At 47.4% G+C, this 23,484-nt stretch overlaps 2 protein-coding genes across 12 annotated transcripts in view; both read left to right on the top strand.

Annotated features, from left to right (window-relative positions):
* The window catches only part of LOC124203301 (DNA mismatch repair protein Msh3-like), a 29,631-nt gene that overhangs the window by 5,421 nt on the left and 726 nt on the right, over nt 1–23,484 (top strand). The window lies entirely within an intron of this gene.
* On the top strand, nt 370–23,050 carry LOC124203304. 11 transcript variants are annotated; one of them, XR_006878504.1, is made up of 5 exons: nt 18,030–18,872; nt 19,177–19,287; nt 20,859–20,926; nt 20,985–21,560; nt 22,924–23,050. XR_006878504.1 is itself a non-coding variant. In XM_046600031.1 (4 exons), exons 1-3 carry the CDS (start codon nt 784–786, stop codon nt 21,485–21,487), a joined length of 555 nt encoding a protein of 184 aa, XP_046455987.1. In that variant the 5' UTR covers nt 374–783; the 3' UTR covers nt 21,488–21,560; nt 22,924–23,050. The 11 variants fall into 11 exon arrangements, 2 of the variants coding, with proteins under 2 accessions (XP_046455987.1, XP_046455988.1); XR_006878501.1 differs by lacking the exon at nt 18,030–18,872 and adding an exon at nt 370–973 and having other exon boundaries at nt 20,859–21,560; XR_006878506.1 differs by lacking the exons at nt 18,030–18,872; nt 20,859–20,926 and adding an exon at nt 374–973 and having other exon boundaries at nt 21,248–21,560.

Raw genomic sequence — 23,484 nt, 5'->3', positions numbered from 1 at the left:
GTCTATACATTCGGGAGAGAGATAGAACCCCTGCAGGTCATTACAATGGCTCCAAACTGATGATAGTGTTAACACGAATCGCGGGCCGAAGCCATTACCAGCACCCCCCTTCAACTACAACATCTTCTTTTTCTTTTAATTTGGGGGAAATAACACCTGAAAACTCGAATTTCAGTATTTTTTGTTTTCGAGTAAAAAAAACTAGTTTTGCGCGTTGAAACAAAAATAATTCAAAGAGAGTCTATATAGCAGCTTGAAGAGAGAAAGCGGAAAAAAATTAAGCGCAGTGGTCTGTGCTGCTCAGTCAAATCGTCTCACGCCACTAGATGTTTTTTTTTCTTGCATCTTGTTTTCATCGAACACGCCTCTTGATTGCAATACCATGTACGGCCATGCTAAATATACTGGTAAAACTCATGATTCTTCTTTTTTTGCTATTTATCCCCATCCGCTCCTCCTCCAGGAAATTGCAGGGTCTTCTCTCTGCTGCGAGCCAAGTGGGTCGACGCCGACAGGAGCCAACTGGAGACTCGGACCGAACCGGTTAAGGAACCCAAGGACATTTCCATCGGCCAGCTCGTTTGTTATCTTGCTTCGTTTCATGTGATTCAATTTCGTGGATCGGCTTCCACTTTGGTCAATCGCGACAATGGTGCAGTGAAACAACTACCGAAAAAATCGACGTCACCTGTTACGCTTGACATTTAATTGGCCGTTCACGAGAAAGAAACCAGGATCGATCCTTCCTTTTTTTAAGACAAAAAAAAAACATTTTGACACACAATGGCCCCACCCCATCATATGGAAAGAAGATGCACCAGGAGCCACCCATCGTCAACGAGGTCCAGCCATAGGCGGTCGATGAGCTTCTTACCTCTCTGTTACCTGATTGCGGCCGTGAGCTGTTGTTGGACGACGCCGGTTGGAGCCGGTTGGCAGGACGACATCCAGCCGAGGAGATCCATCACCTTGGGTAAGCTGACTCCGCCTTTCTTGATATCCACCCACTTTTTTAGCTTTTTTTTGTCTCGGCTCGATTCTTTCATATTTTTTCCATTAAAAGAAAAAAAAAAAAACACGCACGCAACGGCCAGGTTGATCCAGCAAGTCAAAACTCTTAATATTGCGTCAACACTAAATTTTGAATTTCCTAACATTTGGGTTTTTCTACTGAAATTTTTTACAAACTCATCACGAGTTTTCTTTGGGGGTGGATTTTTTCAATATTTTCTGGTGAACTTGTTTTTTTTTTTTTTATTGTACATTCCCCCGGGGTTTCTTCTTGTTTTAAACCGCCGTAAACAAGTGATGACTTCTTTTTTCTTTTCCCGAAATAATAATTTCATTTCCAATGACCGTGAATTGAATATCAATCGAGCGAGAAACAAATCGTGATTGAAATCCTTCATTTTTTTATCTTTCCAACTTTTTTTTTACTATTCCTGTGAACTGAATGACTAATTTCGTTCGATGTTAATGTGAGTTTCTCGGGGAGAAAAGAACTCTGATGGTCGAACGGTATAATCTCGATCGCTGCCCGACACTGACGTCACACATTTATTTACGTTGGGACTTTTATTATTTCTCGTGTCGCCTTCCTAGTATGGCGCTATATAGGTATATACCTATATAATCTATATATAGGAATAATATATAGCCAAGGCTTTGATTTAATATGTAAATGGGATGAGACACGAACAGAGAGAATCACGAAAGCATTAAAACCTGTCCCGTTTTTTTCTTTTTCTTTTCCCGGGCTTCGATTTCAATGGTGGAGACGGACCCGAGTTGGAAGATATTTAGCTATTCCGGTCGCGTCTTATATATCCCTGTCCCAATGATCCATCGTAGCTCATTTGCATATATCTCGGGTCGGGTCGTCGTCGACGGGAGCCGACCGACCGACCGACGACTCTTTAAACGATCTATTTTCTTTTTTTCTTTTTTCCTCCTCGAGCATGGGGATGCGCGCGTCTGTCACTTTAAAATCATTTCCCATTTTCTTTCCTTATCTCTTTTCGGTTATTTACTATACAAGACTTCTCTTCGGTGGCGAGGCAGACCGGTATAGACATTTTATACTGCGTATACTACATTGGGGGACTGGATGAATAATTCATGGGGCGGGTTGATGTCATTACGTATTCCCGTCATCGATACACTTTATCTCTGTCGACGCGGGCTTTTTTGGTGGGGACAGTCGTGAATGTCCGTCCTGGTCCGTCTCTCGCTCGATGCGGAGTAACAAGATGAAAAAAAGGACACGAAGAAGTCGAGGAGGATTTTCTTCAGATTTTTTTTTGTGTGGATGGCCACATCTGTTACGTCATTACAATTTTTTTGATGATGGCTGCTGCTGCTGCTGCTGCTGGATGGATGAATCATCTCTTTTCAGCTCCGGGAGGAGAGACCCGACTGTTGTGTCTCGTGCAATCCAGCCACTTTGCTACAAACGCAGCAGACACACACACACACAAAACCCACCTGTGTGAAAGTCATTCTGGGAACCCCAACACGATGGCAATGAAAAAAAAAAGGTTCAGTTTTTTCTTCTTCTTTTATCTCTGAGGGCCCGTTTGAAACTGCCGAAGAGTTGGAGCGTGAAGCTGTCGACTTGTTCTTTTTTTACTTTTTACTTCAAAAAGATTGTCAATGGAACGAGACATTCACAATCAATAGAAACTATAAATATCTATAGAAGAGGATGAAACACTGAACAAAAAAGACTTTCGTCACGGCATCTGCTGCCATCCGCGGTGGTTGGACATGAAAGACATCGACTTTTTTATTTTTTATTCACTTTATATTTCTCTCACCCTAGTGTGTGTGTGTGTGTCGCTTTTATTCCGGCGGTCATGGCCGGATAAGACAACAAAAGAACTTGCCGGAACAATTGACTTGAAACCAGTCGGCTTAAAAAAAAAAATCTAAATTCAATTTAAAATTAATAAGCCCAAAAGAAAAATTAAAATCTGTTTCCTCTTTTTCTTGTTTGTTGGCTTCTGGTTTTTGGTTTTTTCCCCTTCCGTTTGATTGTTTGGCTCCGTGTTTGACTCTCTCACTGCCGATTCCGATCCGTCTCCATTTTGTGCCAGCGAGTGTGTGGTGGTGTGTGTGTGTGTACAGACTCTATAGACTGCGTGAAGTGATCCGGCGTAGTCTAATACGTCTTCCGTATTTTCTCGTCTTGTCTCGTTTGGCACTTGCCAGCGGATGAGGGCAGCAACCCAACTTGTACATATTCTCTTGTTTACCAGCAGATGAACTCTGTACAGGAGAGGTTTTTCGGTTGACTCTATCGCCATCAATTTCAACGGTCTTGCAAGGTCCGCGCTCCGCCGCAGCCAATTCGAAAGTTGATGGATGAGGGTTTGACTTGAGCGACTTCCCACGGCGGCTTTTCATTCTTCTCCCCCCCCCCCTCAAGTTATATCGAAATGGAAACCAGTTTTTCATTTAATTTAATTTCTCTTCCATTTTCTCAAAAAGTATTTGGAGAAAAAATAATCATTAGATAAAATAGAAAGAAAGAAAGCTAGTTGGCTACTTATTAACAAGTGGTAGGAGAAGGAAAACAAAAAATATTTTTCCACAGAGTTCACCGGGTCACCACTTCTCAGTAACACCCTTTTGGTATTTTGGCGTCGTTATGGAATCAAATGAAGTTTCAACCCATCAAACTTGCGGTTCTTTTTTCCAACCCGTTGGTCCCGATTTTCTCCGTCCTATTTGAACTTCGTTTGTTTGACCTTTTTCATAGCCCCTTCGTGTGTCCTATATACTTTTCTTCAATAAGCCGAATTTACCTATATATCTTCCCCTGTTCTGTTTCATTGGCCACACCCAACAGACGCTTTTGGTGATGTAAATGCGATGGACCTGCACTTGTTAATCCACCGTGGAGATTTTTTTTTGTATAGACACATTCACTCTTCTGGGGGGGTTTTAAACTCGTCGTTGCCGGAAGCCATTTCATAGCGTTGAATGTTATTCCTCCTGTTGTTGTTGTTGTTGTGTGTTTGGGGCCGTTTATTCTATAGCTCCGAACTTGAAACTCAAGAACACGCTCAAAGGTTTTCCACCTTTTTTTTTTCTAAAAATCCAAACTTGCGCCGGCAAACTGGCAGATATCATCACTGTGATTCAATCAATCAATATCCAATATTTTTTTTTTTTAAAAAAAAAAAGGAGCTAGCTAGAAAATGAGATCAAAATGGGCGGAGTAGGAACGAAAAATGTAATGCGAAACCTCTGACGTCATTTTTGTTTCTTTTTTCTTCGGCCCGTCAAAGTGGGCGGACTGATGACTGGGTGTCCCGAAAGGGGAGAAATCGATCGATTTCCCGAACGCGGGCCCAAAGTGATTGATTTTCACACGCCGGCACACTCACACACGGTGAAAAACGAGACAGGGCCGCGCGCGATCGCCAACGATTACATCGTTAGTTTGTGGGTGTTGTTTCTTCTTCTTCTTACCGCGCCAATCCAATTGATTCCCCCAGCTCTATAGCAGTCGTACAATGTTTCTAACTTGGAAAACACGAAATCGATCGATTCAATTTTCCACCCGAAAAAAAAAAAAAGTTTTCCGGCTGAAATTAATCAAACAAAAGTTGTTTCACTTTCTGTAGAGCGTGAAGGGATTCAATCCAAAAGTCACTCGGTTAATCAAAGTGCGGAGAAAATATCATTGAAACAAAACAAAAAAATGTTCCATTTTATTTATCAAAAGGAGCTCTATATTGATGTTATTATTTGCTCGAGCCGGTTGAGGGACCTTTTCATCAGTCTATAACCGCCTGAAAGCTAAGCCTCATTATCTCGACGGCTTGGCATCACCAGTTGTGAGCAGTTTTGAACTTTCCCATCGTCACATTTCCATTTTGAAAAAATAATATTGTTGGGTATATTTGATTTCGTCAAGGTCTAACAGCATGACGATAACGCAGTTGGCAAAATTTCGTTAAATGTCTATCGTATACTATGTCTATCTATTGAGAAGAGGGGGGCTCGTTTCCGTTTTTGATTCTGTTAAAAGCTTTTCGATACGCTAGAAAGAAATTATCGGACGGGGGAAAAAAAAGAATCAGACTGACGACAATTGTCTTTTATTTTTGAACCATTATCCACCGGTTGTTTTCTCTTCTCTCTCTATTTATATTGGAGAGAAGAAGTCACATGGTTCCTGCTGGAAATAGAGTCGGCTATTTGAGTGGGCAAGGGGGGCTGCTGCTGCCGGTTGTTTGTCCAAACAGTGGGGAAATGACGTGCCCCCGCCATCTTGGCGCTATTTTCGTCGTGTGTCTGTCTGTCTGTCTCTCTCCTTTATTTTCTATACAGGTAGCGCGCCGGCCTAACTTTATATATTATTATTCCGTCCGTAGTATAGACGGAACGGCAGCCGATGTCTATACAGACGGGCGACGTACCCGTATACCCGAAAGGTCCCGCCGCCGCCGCCGCCAGCGCCGCCACGTTATTGAATTAAAAATACGAGAAAATGTGGGTTGGTGTGTCTGATTAGAAATTGTCCTCGACCTTTAGCTGTTTTGTTTGAAGCTGATCTCTTGGGAAACGGGGTAAACACACACACGTACATGTAGCGTCATTGTGTGTATATAGTGTATAAGAACTGATAACCTTTGGCCGACCTTTTTAGATATTTCGCGCGCCCACCTGCTTTTGATTATGCGGTTTATTTCGAATTATGAATATAAAATATATACATATGACAGGTGACCCAGGTGAAAAAAGAACTCTGATGGTCGAACGGTTTCTTATTATATAAGAGAAAGAAGAAGAATCCCGCATAGTTTTGCCTGGTTTTGTTTATTCGATGAGCAAGAAATCAATGTGTCTCGGGAATTGTTTTACCAGAAAAGAAATGTAGCTCCTCCCCTTGCTTTCAACTGCTTCCCTCCACCAATAGAAGAAGAGGAAAAGGAGAGGAGGGTGATTTAGTTAGATAGAATGAAAGGGTGGGGGGGAATAGGGGTAGGGATACTTGCTATTGGCCGTGGGATCCCATGGTGCCATGGATTCCCACGGTCCCGACCCGAAGGGCTAGAGGCTAGAGCCCACACAGTCGTCTTGAAATGTGCGTAGGTTGTGAAATATCGGTGAGCGCGGCGATACTTCGCTGGGATTTCTCCCAGTTTGTTCGGCCGGACCTAGAGCTATCGATCGCTCAATCGGTACTTACTTTCTAATCTCGATCGGGAGAAGTAAGCTTTGCGGCGGCTGAAGAATGTGTGAGTTCTCGTACAGGCCTGCAAAGACAAATCAGACTAAGTTAGTGACTTCGGCGCTAACTCAGAATAGACGAGTGATCCAACTGCTCGCAGAGTCGACTGCAAGTTGGCCGGGAGTAGAGGTGGGTTAGTCCCGGGATGGGGCCGTTCGACGGTTGGTCGTACTAGGCGCCCGAGAAGGAGAGCGAGTGCCGTGCTACTCGAAGGCACAGCAATGCGTGTGTTCCTTCCAGTCAGTCCTTCGGATGTGTCCGAGTCCCGACACTTAGAATGCCCGTAATCGAGAGCGATTCTAAGTCCCAACTTTTACAAGTTGTTTACAAAGGCTGGCCTCTCGACTGAGGCTGGCAACCTGAACAGTGTTCAATACAACGGCGCTTCGAGGCCGAGGGGATGACTCTAAGACTCTAGTAAGAAGATCAATAAAGAGATGCTTACGGTTTGAGTGCTTGTGAATGAGTGATTTATTAGCCCGCATTGGCGCTGTGAAGTAAACTACAATTACAGGCATGGTAATAACAACATTGTCAAATTATAACATTTAATTAATGCGGACTATAGGAGGCGCGAGTCTCGCCCTTTATCTTCTTCGCGGCGGGCCCACTTGGAATGGGTAGCCTCGGGGCGACACGTGTCTTGCCTCTTTATCGTCTTCGCGGCTGGCCCATTTGGGGTGGGTAGCCTCTGGGTTTCTTGAGTAATGGATTTTCTTCTAAGTCCATTCTCTCTAATTTCTTCTAAGTCCCAATGGATAAAATCCGCACGCGCTTCTTCTTCTACGCTGCAATCTTCCGGCCATCCTGGGACTACGGATGCCATCCGCCGGAGTGCTCTTTATCTCTCCGGCTATTTTACTCCAGTCTGGCCATCCAGCTTTGCTGGATGCACTACACCAGACTCTCTACTACTCCGACTATCTTACCGAGTTGATAGTCATTTGCTACCCTGGTCTGCTCTCTTGCTCCGGGGTAGTATTTCGATAGAGTCGTCGAAATATTTCTAAGTCCATACTTTAAGAATTTTTATAAACAGGGGTGCCTTCCCTATATAGGAAAGTAGCTAATGTTCCGCCGCCTAATGTCTTGGTTTGACGGCCCATTTTAAGAGAAAGGTCGGGCACATGTGCCTGACCTGCCGTCCGACGGTTTCCGAGGACCGTCGATTTGTGTCGGTGTTTGCATGCATTATTCGGCGGGGCTTGTAGCTGGTTTATCCGTCCAGCACCTCGCGCTGGTCCGGATCAACCCCTGTCGCATTCTTAGCAGCGGGCTTCGGTCTCCACGCTGCCTGCGCTCGGTCGCGTCTTCGTACTTCAGCTCTGAGCTGCTTGGGTGTTAGATCTTCGTCATCTATCCACTCTATCGGGTTAGACCTTTCGAGGTCGGCCGACGCCGGTACGTTTACCACCGGCATCTTTGGTGGACCGTGTCGTGGTCTTGCTCCCGTGGCCGGTGCCACATCTGACGGACGATTCGTATCTCCACCGTCCACACCCGAGGCACTCGTTGTCTCTCGCGGCTGTGCCCCATGTGGCCGGCGACTCGTAGCTTTATTACCGTCGCCCGGACGTTTCCCAGTTACTCCGTCAAATGCCGAGGCAATCGTTACCTCTCGTGGCTGTGCCACATGTGGCCGGCAATCCGTAGCCTCATCGCCGAGGGCCGTGGTATTCCACACTCCCCCCATGTAAGTTCTCTTACATACTTGCCCAGATGAGGTTACGTGATCTCCAAATCTGCTCGGGTTCTTGGCAAAGTCTGCGTCGATGATACCTGGTTCTACTTCGAGAGGGTACAAGTTCTGGACAGGTCTATTTACGATTGACGTTTTGCCCTTTGAGTCGACCATGACTAGTTTGACTTTCCGGACTAAGTGATCTCGACCCTTGATGAGTTCGATCACCCGGCCAATGTTCCAATTGATTCGCTTGACGTAGTCCACGTGGATCAAGACTACTTGTCCTAGCTTGACCGATTTCGACGGTATTTGCTCCTGATGGAATCTATTTAGATCCTTTAGATAGGTTGGGACGAATTCTGTCCACCAGTCTGCCACTAGCTTTCGTCTAGCGGCTTCTCTGTTTGTGAGAAACAAGGAGTCTGCGCCGAGCAGTTCTTCCTCTTCCGGAGGTTCGGTGTCGAACTTGTTTACGAAGCCTCCTTTAATTAACTGGTTCGGAGTTAGAGCCGTCTCATCGCCAGCGATATATCCCAACGGACGGTTGTTTACGATGTCACTGATCTCTGTGATCACCGTATGGAACATGTCGAAGTCCATTTGTTTCGGGTTAAAGGTCTTATGCAATGCTTGCTTCACGGTCTTTATCATGCGTTCCCAGAAGCCGCCCCACCAGGGAGCTACACTCGCTGAGAACCGCCAAGAGATGTTTCTATTGGCCATGAAGTCGTAGACTGTCTTGCATTGCCAGAGCCTTCTGAGGTATCTTGCCGTACTATCGAATTCCAGCGCGTTGTCTGAATAGACTGTTCTTGGCGCGTATTTCAGCGCGCAGAACCGACGGAAAGCGTTAATGAACGCCGCCGCACTTTTTCCTCTAGTCACCTCTAGATGAACAGCTCTTGTCGTGGCACAAGTGAACATAACTATGTACACTTTGACTATCTGTCTCCCGTCAATTGCGAACTTGGGTTGTTTCTTTTCTTTCTTTTTCTTTTTCTTTTTCTTGGCGAGGGTATCGACTCTCTCAGGTACCAACTCTTCGTCCGATTCCTCGGATGATTCTGATTCCTCTTCGGGGACTCCTGGCTCAGTCCTTGGCTGGACTATCACCGCTTTACTCGGTTCGTTTACTAGTACATTGTACGGACCGGCCATGTCGATGCCGGTGACTGAGAAAGGATCGGCTATTTTAAGCCGTTCAATTGGCAAGTGAGCCGGTTTTTCACTGAAGGCTGTTGCGTTGACCTTCTGACATCTCACGCATCGGTTGAGGATGTCTTTTATCACCTGACAGTGTTTGGGCAGCCAGAATTCGCTTCTGACTTCCATGGTCATGGCATTCATTCCCATGTGCCCGACCCGTCTATGCAGCTTGCGTAGCAAGACTGTGGTTATATAGTGATCGGGCGGGAGCAAGATCAATGCATCGAGATGATATCTTGCCAACAGTGCCTGGGCTCGTCCCCTGCACCGGATGATTCGATTAGTCGTGTCGAACACCGGTCTTAACTTTCTGAACATTTTGTCTCTAGGGACTTTCCCCCGCTCGATTCTGTCGTAATCTTCGGGGTATGACTCCATCTGTGCGTGTCTTATCAAGGCGTATCGTGCCGTGAGTAGCTCCTCATATGTAAGCCGTTTGAATGATACCTGGGCTCTCGACCCCGGTTTTTTTAACTTGATTTCTTTCAAGTCAACCATGTCCAACAGGACTTGTTCGATAATGAGGGAAGGCCGGTACATTTTGCCTTTAAAGCCGTCCACTGCTCTCTGGATCATAGCCTGGGCTCTGACCATCTTGTCCCAGTCGCTGTACTCTTTGCGCCAGTCTGGGTGTTTCGGACGGACCATATCCGTCTGAATGAGGTTTGCCTTGATTTCGATCGGTTTATATTTGTCATACTCCGGGAGCCATTCGGGGCCCTTCCACCAGTTCGATTTCTGGATTTCTGTTGCTGAGCCTCCCCTTGAGAGGAGATCAGCCGGGTTCTGAGTCCCTTCGCAGAAGTGGATTTCTGCGCCGAATTCTCTGATCTTCGAGACTCGGTTTTGTACCCAGATTTCTGGGGTTTTGTTGGAGGCCGTGATCCAACATGTCGCGATCTGAGAATCGGTCCAGATGTGCGCTTTGTGTTCAACCCGATGTTGGTCTCGTATATACTTGCCAAGTATAGACGCCATCAGGTTACTCAGCAGTTCGAGCCGAGGGATGGTCATTTCCTTTTTGGGTAACGGAGCCACCTTTGATTTCGCTGCTATGAGGGCGATCGTCGTCTTTTGCACTTCGTATGCTACAGCCCCATATCCTACCTCGCTGGCGTCGCAGAAGATGTGGAGTTCGCTAGGCTCCTTAACATCTATGCCCGTCCAGCGAGGAATCCGTATGAGCTGTAGGTCTTCGAGACCTTTGATGAACTCCTCCCAATTCTCATTGGTGCAACTGTTCACTATCTGATCCCATTTGCCGTTGGCTAACCATGAGATCTGCATCGCCCGTTTCGCGGACAATATCGCCGGGTTCACGAAGCCCAACGGGTCGTATAGCGTTAGTGCTAGGCTAAACAGCTGTCGCTTGGTAAGCCCTTCTCCTAGCCTTCGCGCCTCGGATATTATTTTATCGGCGTTGAACTTGAACTGGTCGGTTACTGGGTCCCACAGGATTCCCAGAGCCTTTTTGTCCGCATGTTCGAACACCTCATCGATTCCCAATTTCGATGGTCGGGAGGAGAATTCGAACTCCCCCCGTAGTAAGTTTGTTAGCTCGGCCGAATTCGTCGACCACTTACAGAGTTTCATCTTGATCTCACCCAAGATTCGACTTATTAGCCTTATTTCTTCGGCCGCTTGTTCGGGAGTTTCGGCTCCCCCCATCCAGTCGTCGACATAGATTTGGTTAAGAGTCCTGGCTGTGATGCCTGGATGCTCTGTTTCGTATTTCTGCAGGTGCCATGTTAGAACGGCCCTGAGAATGAATGGGCTTGATGCGAGTCCAAACGTGAGTCTCTTCCATCGGTAGACCACTACCTTGGGAATGGCGGCTTCGGGGTCTTCGACCCAGAGAAATCTCACGATTTGCCCGTGGTCTTCGTGGATTTTAATTTGTAAGAACGCCTTCTCGATGTCGGCCGTCCACGCTATGCGATATCGCCTAAACCTCATTAGAATCCCCATGATGTCTGGGTTTAGGTTTGGTCCTATCTCAAGATTGGCGTTAAAACTGCGCCGATTCTTGTGATGGACTGATCCGTCAAAGACTGGTCGTATCTTTGTGGTTTCCGCGTCTTCTCGCTCGACCGGTCTGTTCGGCAAAAATGCCATTGGCCCATCGTAGTTCGGGTCAGCTATTTCGATGAATCCTTCCCGTAAGTAGGACATCATCACTTCGTGATATCGTATTCGCTTCTCTTTAGTAAAGGAGTCGCTTTTCCACAGATTTTCGAATCTTATGTCGGCTATGGATCTACATGGGTCGTAGTCCGGTCGCTCTTGGGTAAAGGGATACCGTACGACGGCTCGCCCTTCTTCATCGGCTTCGATGCTAGCTATGTACGCTTGGATGAATTCGGCATCCGTTAGTTCCTTATTCGGGATACCTAAACTTTCAAGGCTCCAGAAGGCCGCAAAGTGTTTGTCGACACTTGAGATCTCGTACTCTTCGGGTACGATTTCTACCTTGGCCACACTCGCGACTGTTTCGTGTCCCAGGTCTCCTAGGGAGCCCGAGATCGTCCATCCGAAGATAGTGTTGTGCGCCACTATTTTCCGGTGCCTGCGAGGGGCTTCCAGCAACATGAATTCGTACATGTTACTGTTTCCAATTAGGATATCTATCGTTTTGACCTGAGACGGTCTTCGGTGCCTTGGGTCGGCCAGGGTTTCACCTTCTTTGAGCAACCTTTCACCAAGTTTCGTCTCGGTGTATGGTGTTAGCGTCTGGATGTGGTCTCGGACAATGAAATTTTCCGTCACTGTTCTTGATATGCCGGCTATCGTGACTCGAACAATATCGCAGTACTCGTCGATGGGTGTGTGCGACCCAAATGTCAAGACTCTGATACGTTGCCTGCCAATGACCTTTGCATTTAGCTTCCGTACTAGGGCTGCTGTGATAAATGAATTACCGCAACCGCTGTCGAATATTCCGAACAGTGGGACCCATTCTTCTATTCCTTGTGTTTTTTCTGCTTTGGCTTTCGCTCCAAAGTTCAGTAACACTCCGGCGGAAATTTTTTCCTTGCCGTTGGGTTCTACTACTCCAACATTCGACTGCTCACTGACTGGCCGTTCCGAGGATGGTGTCCTCGATGGTGTCGGAGATTGACGCCGCATGAGTGGTTTTCCCGCTCGAGGTTTATTCGGTGATTTGCTAGCGGCTCTCGTTGCCTGCTTGCCTTTAGTCCTCTCCCGACTTTCTCTCTCGTGCGGGCATAGGACCGACGCATGCGAGGTGGAGTAACAGTGTCGACATGCTCTTTTTTCCGAACAATCCACGTACCTGTGGCCTTGACCAAAACATCTGAAGCATCTGTCCGCGTCCATCACTACTTTCCGCCTTTCGGCCGAGTTGCCGAACGTGCAGTCGCGCGCAGCGTGTGTTTCGCTTTTGCATATCACGCAGGCAAGCCTCGTCGGGGTCTTGTCTCGGAACTTGATTGTTTTTGTGGCTACGCTTGCTGCGTTGGCCTGTGTGGTCTGGGTATAGTCGACCCGTCTCGACGCTTCCTCCGATGATTTAATTCGGATCAACCTATCGAGTTGATGCAGGACCTGGTCTAAGGTCGGTGCTCTCTCTGGCCCCCAATCCATTCTCCATTTCTCTGTTATCACTCCTGGTAGGGAGTTCAAGATTTCCTTAGCCGTGTGCGAATCGAATGTCGCCGGCTGAACGCCTTGGATCAGGAGGCCTTGCCTTTGATTACATATCTCGATATGTTTTTCTCGCAACTGCGCGGACGTCGGGTTCGCTCCCACCGGTTTGCTTGCCGCTTCTCGTAGCTTGGCTTCTCTTTCTCCTATGGCCTGATTCGGGTCGCCAAACCTATCAGCCAGTACTTGGAGAATGGTATTATAAGTTTCCGCCGTGAACGTGAAACTCGCCGTCGCATTGGCGGCTTCGCCTTCGAGGGCCTGCTCCAACATTTGGCTCTTCTCGGTGGCTGTGTATATCGGGTTGTTGTCGTACGTATTCCACGTCTGCCGCCAACCGTGATATTTTAGTACCTCCCCCGCAAACTTGGGCGGTGATAACCGTACCTTAGCCGTCTGAATAGGCATCGGCGCCTGTACTGGGGCAATGCCCAGTCTTTCTGCTTCTACTCTGCGTTGCTGCAGTCGTAGTTCGGCTTTTTCTGCTGTTGTCAGCATGGGCATCAAGTTTTCTACTGCCGTTTTGTAATACGTATAGGTCGTCATGAACGCAATTCTTTCGTGTTGTCTGGCATCGTCAGACCTTGCACGACCGTACTGGGCATAAGCCTGTGTTAGCTCTTCCCTGAGCTGCTCGAGCTCTTGCGTCAATTCTCGTTTGACGTCGTCTGGCGCTTGCGGTGGGACGTATGGTCTACCTGCCGCATGATACGGAGGTGCCGGTCCCGCTGGCGCTGGCGCCGGTGCCGGTGCCGGGGCTGGTGCCGGGGCGGGTGCCGGGGCCGGAGCCGGGGCTGGTGCCGGGGCTGGTGCCGGGGCTGGCGCCGGGGCTGGCGCCGGGGCTGGCGCCGGAGCTGGAGCCGGGGCCGGTGCCGGGGCTGGCGCTGGGCCAAATGCCGGTCTTTGTACGCTTGCCGTAAAGGCACTGCGGTATGATGGGGGGGGCTGACTATATGCCGTTCCTCCCCTTGACGTCGGTCGTCCTACCGTCGGCTCGTTCTCTTCACCTGCCTCTTCCTCTGAGTCGTCCCAGAGTGATCTGCTAGTGTTTCGCTGCTGCCGGGTTCTCCCGGTCTCCGGCTGTTGGCTTTGCGCCCCTTGCCGAGACCTTCTACCCTCTGGCTGCTGGCTTTGAGCCGGCGGTTGTTGGGCTCTATAAATCGTCCTTAGCCTGGTGTCTAGCCTTGACATCCTTACTTTGAGTTCTACTATGGCCTGACCCACCTCTTCTGAGTGTTGGCCCAGTGACTGCGCCAGGCCGTTCGTGATTTCCTCGCCCTGGGCTTCGACCAGGCGCCTTAAATCTACTCTTAGTTCTGTGTCGTCGAACTCTGTAATTCCTGTCTGCCTTAGTTCGTTCAGGCTATTTTGGAGCTGCCCTACTGCTCGTTCGATATGCGCGACCATTCGGGTCTGCAGGGCCTCTGTCGCATTCCTCTGCGTCAGCATCGTTGCTGCAATGTTCGCTTCTATAGCCGCGATTCGTGCGGTCGTCTCTGCGGCTATCGAGCTCCTGAGGCCCGTTACTGTCTGCCTTATCGTCGGCACTTCTGTGTTGAGTCTTTTGATTTGCTCTTTATGGCCGTCTAGTCTGGTGACTGTCTCGGCTACCTTTGCGTCTGTCTTCGTCAGCCGCCCAGTGATTTCTGTCATTTCACCGTTAAACCTCGTGAACTCTTCTCTCATCCATTCGGATAGAGTCTTACGAACTGGGGTAGCCCCGAACCCGTCTAGATTCGGCGGCGGTAATTCCGGCGAAGTCTGGGCGCCTGCCTGTCTTTGAACATCGTCTACCGTTAGCCCAATTTTCGGTGACTGGGGTTCATCGGGCCCCTCTATGTTTATGATTTTCGGAGAGCCGCTCAGGTTTCGGTCTGAGGCCCTACTCGATGGCCTACTCCTTGGTGCATTGAGCGTACCGTCAGGATTTTTCCTTGGGGCTCGTCTGGATCTCGCTCCAGTCTCGGGTTCGCTTTCCGCTAACCCTAATACCCGTCTCATGGCTATATCACACTCTGCTTCTAACTGATCCGGGTCTCGTAATAAAGCTTTGTTGACTTTTGGAAGTGCTAGCCGGTTTGGGGTATCGTCTTTGCTCCCCTTTCGTTTTGAACGTTTCTTATCTGAGTGCATCATTTAATCGAAATGAAAGACCGACACAATTTTTTAATTTCTACAAGTGTTTATTATCGATAACCACAGGGATTTACAACTTTTGAGACGGCTATTCGGCCGCTTTTGGGAGGGTGCTGAGAGCTGCCGCCTTGAGCGCCTCCTCCTCGTCTTCTGCTGTGAGCTGTAGTCCTGGATCCGACTCGTCGCCTGAGTCGATCCGTAGGCCCGATCGTCTCGAGACCGGGCGTGGCTGCTGCTCTTCTGCCGATACCGGTGTTTGAGCCGGTTCCTTTAGGAGCTCGTCCTCCTTTTCGCTAGGCAACTCCTCCAAGTCCTCCCCGTAGAGATTTTTGGCTGAGTCGGCTAGATTCACCTCGACCTCTGCCGCCGATCGAAGACCCTTTCGCCGGGCCGATGCTTTCGCTGCTGCCTCCACCAACTCCTTTGACGGAGGGTTAAACAGCGACTTTCTCCCGGGTTTTAAGGCTCTCCCTGTTTTGGTTTCCGCCACGAACCTTTCCACAATGACTTCACACGTGTTCTCGGTGGCTTCCGCTACTAGTTCGTCTTGGCTTTTAGCTTTTGCCTTTGCCCCGGACTTCGGCCGGGCCGCCGCCTTGCCTTTCGTCGGCTTGGGGCTGATAGGACTCAGAAGGACCGGAGGGTTCAAGATCTGGGCTTGGGCCCCTTTCGGAGCTTCCGCCTTTTTCTTTCCAGCTGCCGGCTGCCTCCTAGGTGCCTTTACTCCTTTGACCTGGCTCGTCGAGGCCAAGGGCTGCAGAGTGTCTGCCAGGCTCGTCGAGGCCGTTGGCTGGGGAGTCTCTGCCTGGCTCGTCGAGGCCGTAGGCTGCGGAGTTTGAGCCGGGTTCTGGTGCTTAGCCAGCACAGCCAGAACCTCAGAGGTTACCGGGTCGCTTGCCGAGCCCGGTATAGCGAACTTTCCTGTGGTGATAGCCGTCCACAGGTTGGTCAAGGAGTCTCCTGGCAGCACCGGGTCTCCGATTGGTGTGACAAACGGGACCGCTACTTGGGCTACCGAGTTACCCTGACAGGCTGGAGGGTTAACCCTACGGCGTTTGGAACGCTCGTACTCCTCTCGCTTGTCTTTCGCTTGCTTCTCTGCCAGGCGAATTTTAGCTTCCTCTACCGCGTCGCGCTTCCTCTTTTTGGCCGCGCGAACCTCGTGTCGTATAGCGTTCTGCGCTTCCTTGTCCCTCCGAATTTGAGCCTCGTCCTCGTCGAACTGCGCTCTTTCTTCGGCAGTCAAGAGAGTCAACGCTTCTCTTTCCAACTTCTCCGCTTTTAAGATCTCCCACTTCGATTTGGGAGTCTCGGTCAGGTAGGCTTTGGGCGGAGGTGAACCCGTGAGCTTGAAGAAACTCAGCGGGAAACAACGCTGTAACAGGCGCCAACCCTGACGTTTTGCGTCTTTGATATTCCCTTCGCGGTCGTCGAAGACTAGCTCCTCCGCGAATGCCCGAATGTTGGCGATTGATTCGTCTAAGTCCCTTGGGGGGTCTTTAACGAACAGACTTTTCGGGACGGAGTTGTTTGCGTTGTTCGCCACTGCAAATAAACAAGACAGAGATTAGTTTTCAGTCGCAACTAAAGGTCCGTGTTTAACCGGTTCGAAGGACCATGTGAAATATCGGTGAGCGCGGCGATACTTCGCTGGGATTTCTCCCAGTTTGTTCGGCCGGACCTAGAGCTATCGATCGCTCAATCGGTACTTACTTTCTAATCTCGATCGGGAGAAGTAAGCTTTGCGGCGGCTGAAGAATGTGTGAGTTCTCGTACAGGCCTGCAAAGACAAATCAGACTAAGTTAGTGACTTCGGCGCTAACTCAGAATAGACGAGTGATCCAACTGCTCGCAGAGTCGACTGCAAGTTGGCCGGGAGTAGAGGTGGGTTAGTCCCGGGATGGGGCCGTTCGACGGTTGGTCGTACTAGGCGCCCGAGAAGGAGAGCGAGTGCCGTGCTACTCGAAGGCACAGCAATGCGTGTGTTCCTTCCAGTCAGTCCTTCGGATGTGTCCGAGTCCCGACACTTAGAATGCCCGTAATCGAGAGCGATTCTAAGTCCCAACTTTTACAAGTTGTTTACAAAGGCTGGCCTCTCGACTGAGGCTGGCAACCTGAACAGTGTTCAATACAACGGCGCTTCGAGGCCGAGGGGATGACTCTAAGACTCTAGTAAGAAGATCAATAAAGAGATGCTTACGGTTTGAGTGCTTGTGAATGAGTGATTTATTAGCCCGCATTGGCGCTGTGAAGTAAACTACAATTACAGGCATGGTAATAACAACATTGTCAAATTATAACATTTAATTAATGCGGACTATAGGAGGCGCGAGTCTCGCCCTTTATCTTCTTCGCGGCGGGCCCACTTGGAATGGGTAGCCTCGGGGCGACACGTGTCTTGCCTCTTTATCGTCTTCGCGGCTGGCCCATTTGGGGTGGGTAGCCTCTGGGTTTCTTGAGTAATGGATTTTCTTCTAAGTCCATTCTCTCTAATTTCTTCTAAGTCCCAATGGATAAAATCCGCACGCGCTTCTTCTTCTACGCTGCAATCTTCCGGCCATCCTGGGACTACGGATGCCATCCGCCGGAGTGCTCTTTATCTCTCCGGCTATTTTACTCCAGTCTGGCCATCCAGCTTTGCTGGATGCACTACACCAGACTCTCTACTACTCCGACTATCTTACCGAGTTGATAGTCATTTGCTACCCTGGTCTGCTCTCTTGCTCCGGGGTAGTATTTCGATAGAGTCGTCGAAATATTTCTAAGTCCATACTTTAAGAATTTTTATAAACAGGGGTGCCTTCCCTATATAGGAAAGTAGCTAATGTTCCGCCGCCTAATGTCTTGGTTTGACGGCCCATTTTAAGAGAAAGGTCGGGCACATGTGCCTGACCTGCCGTCCGACGGTTTCCGAGGACCGTCGATTTGTGTCGGTGTTTGCATGCATTATTCGGCGGGGCTTGTAGCTGGTTTATCCGTCCAGCACCTCGCGCTGGTCCGGATCAACCCCTGTCGCATTCTTAGCAGCGGGCTTCGGTCTCCACGCTGCCTGCGCTCGGTCGCGTCTTCGTACTTCAGCTCTGAGCTGCTTGGGTGTTAGATCTTCGTCATCTATCCACTCTATCGGGTTAGACCTTTCGAGGTCGGCCGACGCCGGTACGTTTACCACCGGCATCTTTGGTGGACCGTGTCGTGGTCTTGCTCCCGTGGCCGGTGCCACATCTGACGGACGATTCGTATCTCCACCGTCCACACCCGAGGCACTCGTTGTCTCTCGCGGCTGTGCCCCATGTGGCCGGCGACTCGTAGCTTTATTACCGTCGCCCGGACGTTTCCCAGTTACTCCGTCAAATGCCGAGGCAATCGTTACCTCTCGTGGCTGTGCCACATGTGGCCGGCAATCCGTAGCCTCATCGCCGAGGGCCGTGGTATTCCACATAGGTTGCGGACGTGATTTCTCTCCGCTCTCACATTCCCCACTTTTCTGGCAGCCGGCACCGTCGGGTGGCCGACTTGGCCTCCCATGCTCCTTGCTAGGACTTCCGACTAGACTATTCCGGCTGTTTATATTGAAAATGAACAGATGGGCAGGACTAACACGCACCCCTCGACTCTCTCATCTATCGTCGAATAAATTGCATCAAAGTATACGGCCGGCCCGGCTCTTTCTCTTCTTCTTTGCAGAGGGAAAAATCAGTGGAGGATCGATTCGAGTTTCTCCAGAGACTCAACATATATTATAAAACATTTAAAATGGAATTTTTTTTAAATTCCCCGGGCTCCTGAGTGACTGTTGTTTTGTGTGACGAGTTTCGGGTCTAAAAGTTTACAAATGTTCCGAAATGTTCTGTGTGTTCAATGCAAATTTTTACTCTTAGTGTTATCTCGAGAGTGGTTTTTCGTTACGAACTGGTTATTGGTTAATGCTAAATTAATCGGGTGAGGTTCGATTTTTAATTTCTATTGATATCTTAAACCTAGCTAATTAGAATTTTTAGTGTCGTCTGCTTTGGTCTTTGTCTTTCATAGTTGTCGAAAAAGTGAGTTGTTAATCACCATGCTGTTTTAAGAAGGTGATTAAAATTAAGAATACCAATAGAATAATCATGAAAACTTAAATTGAAGAGTTAAACATGTTTAAAGTTTGTGAAATGTTGGTGCCTGAATAGCCTTTATCATGTTAGACCCATGTTGATGCATGGCAAAATGTTAGCACTATGTAACCTTTTTTCTTTTTTTGCAGATTTGAGGCCTGAGCGGGCTGAGCCAGTCATCATAACCACAAGATCTACACCAGTTTGGCTCTGGCTGGTGTTGACCTGCCATCACCAACAATCTCAGCATCATCACTTGGGTAGTAATGATTTTCCTTAACTTTTATTAACTTGCGACCTGCTACAGATATTTTATTGATACATGACTTGCATAATTGCAGGGCATTACATGTACGCCTAAAAATAATCTCCTGTTTATTAGCAATTGGGGTATTACTTACTCATTCAAAAATGAGAAAAAATCCCTGATTTCCTGGTTTCCTTTCTTAATTGGGCGGGAATTGAATTACGTTAGACAGTCGAAACGATTCATTAGGAAAAGCAGAGATATCTTTTTCTTATTTGGACAAAATGTTTTCTTTGTTCCTTGTTTTGGCATCTTTTCTTCTTCCAACATCATCACGTTGACTTTAAAAAAAGTTGCCGACACACACCTGTCCGATTTGTCCTCGTTCAATTACGTAATACGACCCCGAGGGGTGGACGTGTCGACGATCGATCGACTTGATTGGAAATGAAGACACGTTTTGTGTGTAAATTGTGAATTGTATTTTTCATCAATCTATCACCAAACGGGGAAGAATATAAACGAGTGAGTGAACACTGGACGAACAGGCAGAAGTGGGATACTAGATTTGCTAAGGGGGTTAGCAAGCAACTTATTTTCTTCTGTTATCAGGGAGTACCACCTTCCAATAGTTTTTGTTCTCGAGTGTAGGAAGATTGTTCTAAATAAATGTTTTTAAATTATTGTAGCGTTGCTGAAATATTTTTTTTCAGATTTAATAATTCAGTTACGGCCACGGAGGGTGGGGGGAGGGAGGGCCAATTAGGTGAAGGGTCACCTAGTGGCCATTGCCGCTGGCAGCTGAGGGTGGGTGGGTGGCTCGACACACTTTAGAACACAGAGAGCGTGGCAGTAACTGAAGTAGGCGTGTTGTATAACTTACGCGGTGGAACTGGATGAAACATTCATCAAAGGAAATTTCCATGCTGAAGGCCACTCCATTTTCATTTGCCTCTGGGTTGTTGAGAGTTGCATTTCTGCCACGGAAGCAAGAAATAACATCCATCTTTTCTCTGTACTCGGGTTTTAGCTTGGGGTCAGCCAACCTTTCCCGATAGATTCTCCATAGTGTAGCCTGGCTGGGACCGTGATCTTCTTCCCAACCAGGCTCCGTCAACACCAGATTGAGGACCTAATGTTATGGGGAGGTTAGGTTGGAATGGATGAAATAGACAAAAGAGTAGAAACTTACCTCTTTGTACTTTTCCAAATTGTGAATCACGTCACAGTTGAAGGCATATTGGGGGGAATCCCCCATGCCAATCTCCCTCAGAAGCTCTCGATTCACGTCGCATTTTTGCACTAAAGCACTTTCATTGCGAAGTGGAAACAGTTCCGAAGCCCTTGTGCCTTGATTTTCAGCAACATAGGCAACGATAGCTTCCCATTGCTTGATCGTAACGACCATTTTTCAATTCAGAGTTAAGAGAGATAGAGAGAGTTTCACTAGAGATAAGGTTACGCGCAAGAATGAAGTTTTCCCGCTCACCATCCAATATTTTCCCGCTCACCATCCAATAATAACATCGATGGGCCTACATCATTTACCGCTAGATGTCTCTCATTAGTTTGTTTTTAATTTAGCAGAAGAACCGTCTCGCTAATTCGACGATTTTCCTCCGAAAGCAACTCAAGCCCAATAAGTTTTAAAAGTAAGTTTTATATTGATAATTGACGCCTTATTTATGGTAAAATACACCATGCCAACAGTGCCGACCCGAAGGGCTAGAGCCCAAACAGTCGTCGTGGGATGTTCGTAGGGTACGGACGTTTCTTCTCTTCGCTCCTCACTTTCCCCACTTTTTTACAAGCTAGTCAAAATTTTTACTTTAATTTTTTAACCTGACGCTCGGATTTGTTCACTCTGAATTCAAAAAGAAATTAAAAATTCTTTTTGTGTTTGTGTGTGTGATCAAGTTGAGAATTTTTTCAAAACAAGCTCAATCTTCAATCGAAAAGTGTTTCGTCGGAAGCGTGTTAGTTGCCCAAGTTGCCTTTGGATATCCTTCCCCAAACACATCAGCAAGATGGTGCGACATCACCAGCGGCTAGCCTCATCGGAGCGGATCGAAGATTCGTCCTTTCGTCACCAACACATCATCATCATCACCGTCGAGGATGTGGAGGAGACGCTACGGCTGTTCCGGCAGCATCCGGTGGCCGACTTGGCCCCAGGACGTTCCTATGTTCTTGCTACTCCTCGTTTCGGTTGAAACGCTTTCTCTGGCCACCGTTACCATATTGCTATTCGCATGCACGATACCATTGGAATACCACCAACCCCATGTAAGTCTATTCTATTTTTTTTCGATTGTTTGGCAGGTTGAACCCTGAACAGCTGTACACTCCTAAATTGACAAAGTTAGTGTTGATTGTCATTGACGCTTTGAGATCAGATTTAATATTAGAGGAAAATCTGAATTCCATGCTTTTTCTTTCTAATGTTCATCATAATGGTCAAGCGTGCTCTTATCTTGCCCATGCTCTTACACCAACAGTCATTTTACCTAGAATAAAGGCTCTGGTAACAGGTAGTGTGCCAGGATTTGCTGATGTCTCTTGAGTGCGAGTAGCTTATTTGTGGAAGAAGAACACCAACCGTAGAGGTTTTTTTTTTCAAAGATTGCAATTTATTGTAAAGTGTTACATACTTTAAGAAAGTGGAAAATGTATGAAAGTATATTAGTGTCAACATCACTTGTTAAAACTTCCTCTTCTTGGCTGGTGTCTTCTTGCCCGGGGTTTGATCAATTTCCTTCGGCTCCCAGAAGTATATCTTGCTAAGATTATCCTAAATTAAAATATTGTAATTAACTATCCTGTTGAGTAAGGTTGTGCTTTAATGCACAAATTAAATAGTTGACTTACATATTCAACATCCAGAGCGAGCTCTTCAAAGGTTGAAACCAATTCCCTGCTTTCAATCAGAGTTCCATCATGCGAATAGTGTCCTCTGAATTTAAGTTCAATGATTCTGGTGCGCGAAGTGCTGATGACATCCATTTTTTTTTGTAATCAGTGTTTAGTTCTGGATCAAGAAGCCGGCGACGGTAAATTTCGTTCAATTCGGGATTCGTTGGGCCAAACTTGTCATCCCACCCGTGATCTTCCAAAACAAGGTCCAACACCTAAAATAAATCAGGTTAATCATAATTTTATTATGATTATTTGAAACCTATGTACCTGTATGTAGTTTTCTAATTGATGAATGATATCACAGCTGAAAGAGTGAGATGGGGAGTCCTTCATGTCAGGTAAACCCAACATTTCTCGGTCGGCTCCTTGTTGTTCCAGGAATCGTAATTTGTTGCGTATTTTGAACAAAACAGCAACACGAGATTGCGGGTTTGACTCGACAAATTTTTCAATTGTTAGCCACTGTTGTAACGAAAGTACCATTTTAAATTTCGTGACGACTTTGATGGACTTAGTATGCAGTTAGATTCAGTACAGCTAGGGGGGCAGGCAACATCAGCAGACGACAACAATATTAGAAAATTCGGAAAAACCCAACATATGGCGTGCATATTGTAAACATTTTCAAGATGATTGTGCTCGAAATCGTTTGGACAGTAATTTATTAGAATCTTGTAATGCGCATGTTCCATGTTCTAATGTAAACATGTTCTAATATAAATTTTTTAATTAGGTTAATTGACACCTCCAGCCGGCAGAGCATAGTATTGCCCGATCAAGGAATGCCTTTTTGCTTTCCAGCGACTTCAAAACTCTTCGTCCACAATAATGGATTGTCAACAATCAACAAGAATGCTTATGTGACTGATGTAATTGCAGTGGAAACCTTTCCGCATTATTTGACACTCTCGGCCGAAGAAGTTCCAGTCAAAGCGACTCAATTCAAATGCTGCCCTCCCATTAGAGACTGCATGACGAAATACATGCAGGAAGAAGTACCCTTTTTATAGAAATAATGGAAACGTCCGCCTTTCTGAAAAGTTGTACTTCTAGCTCTTTGGTGATTATCGATGAGCTCGGTCGAGGAACAGGATCACATGACGGTAACAGTGCAATTGCGTATGCAGCTCTGAAATACCTTGTGAAACAGGTATCTGTTCCTTTTTTTTTTGTATAACTGACTTGCTTTCATTCATTTCTACGTTTTCAAACAGACGAAATGTATCACGCTCTTTGTAACGCACTACCCAGTAATTGTGCAATTGGAGGACGAATTCCCAGGTCACGTGGCTAA

The sequence above is a fragment of the Daphnia pulex genome, chromosome 9 (genome assembly GCF_021134715.1).
Source record: "Daphnia pulex isolate KAP4 chromosome 9, ASM2113471v1".
NCBI lineage: Eukaryota > Metazoa > Arthropoda > Branchiopoda > Diplostraca > Daphniidae > Daphnia > Daphnia pulex.
The sequence above is the reverse complement of the archived record's forward strand: the minus strand, read 5'-3'. Positions and strand labels throughout refer to the sequence as shown.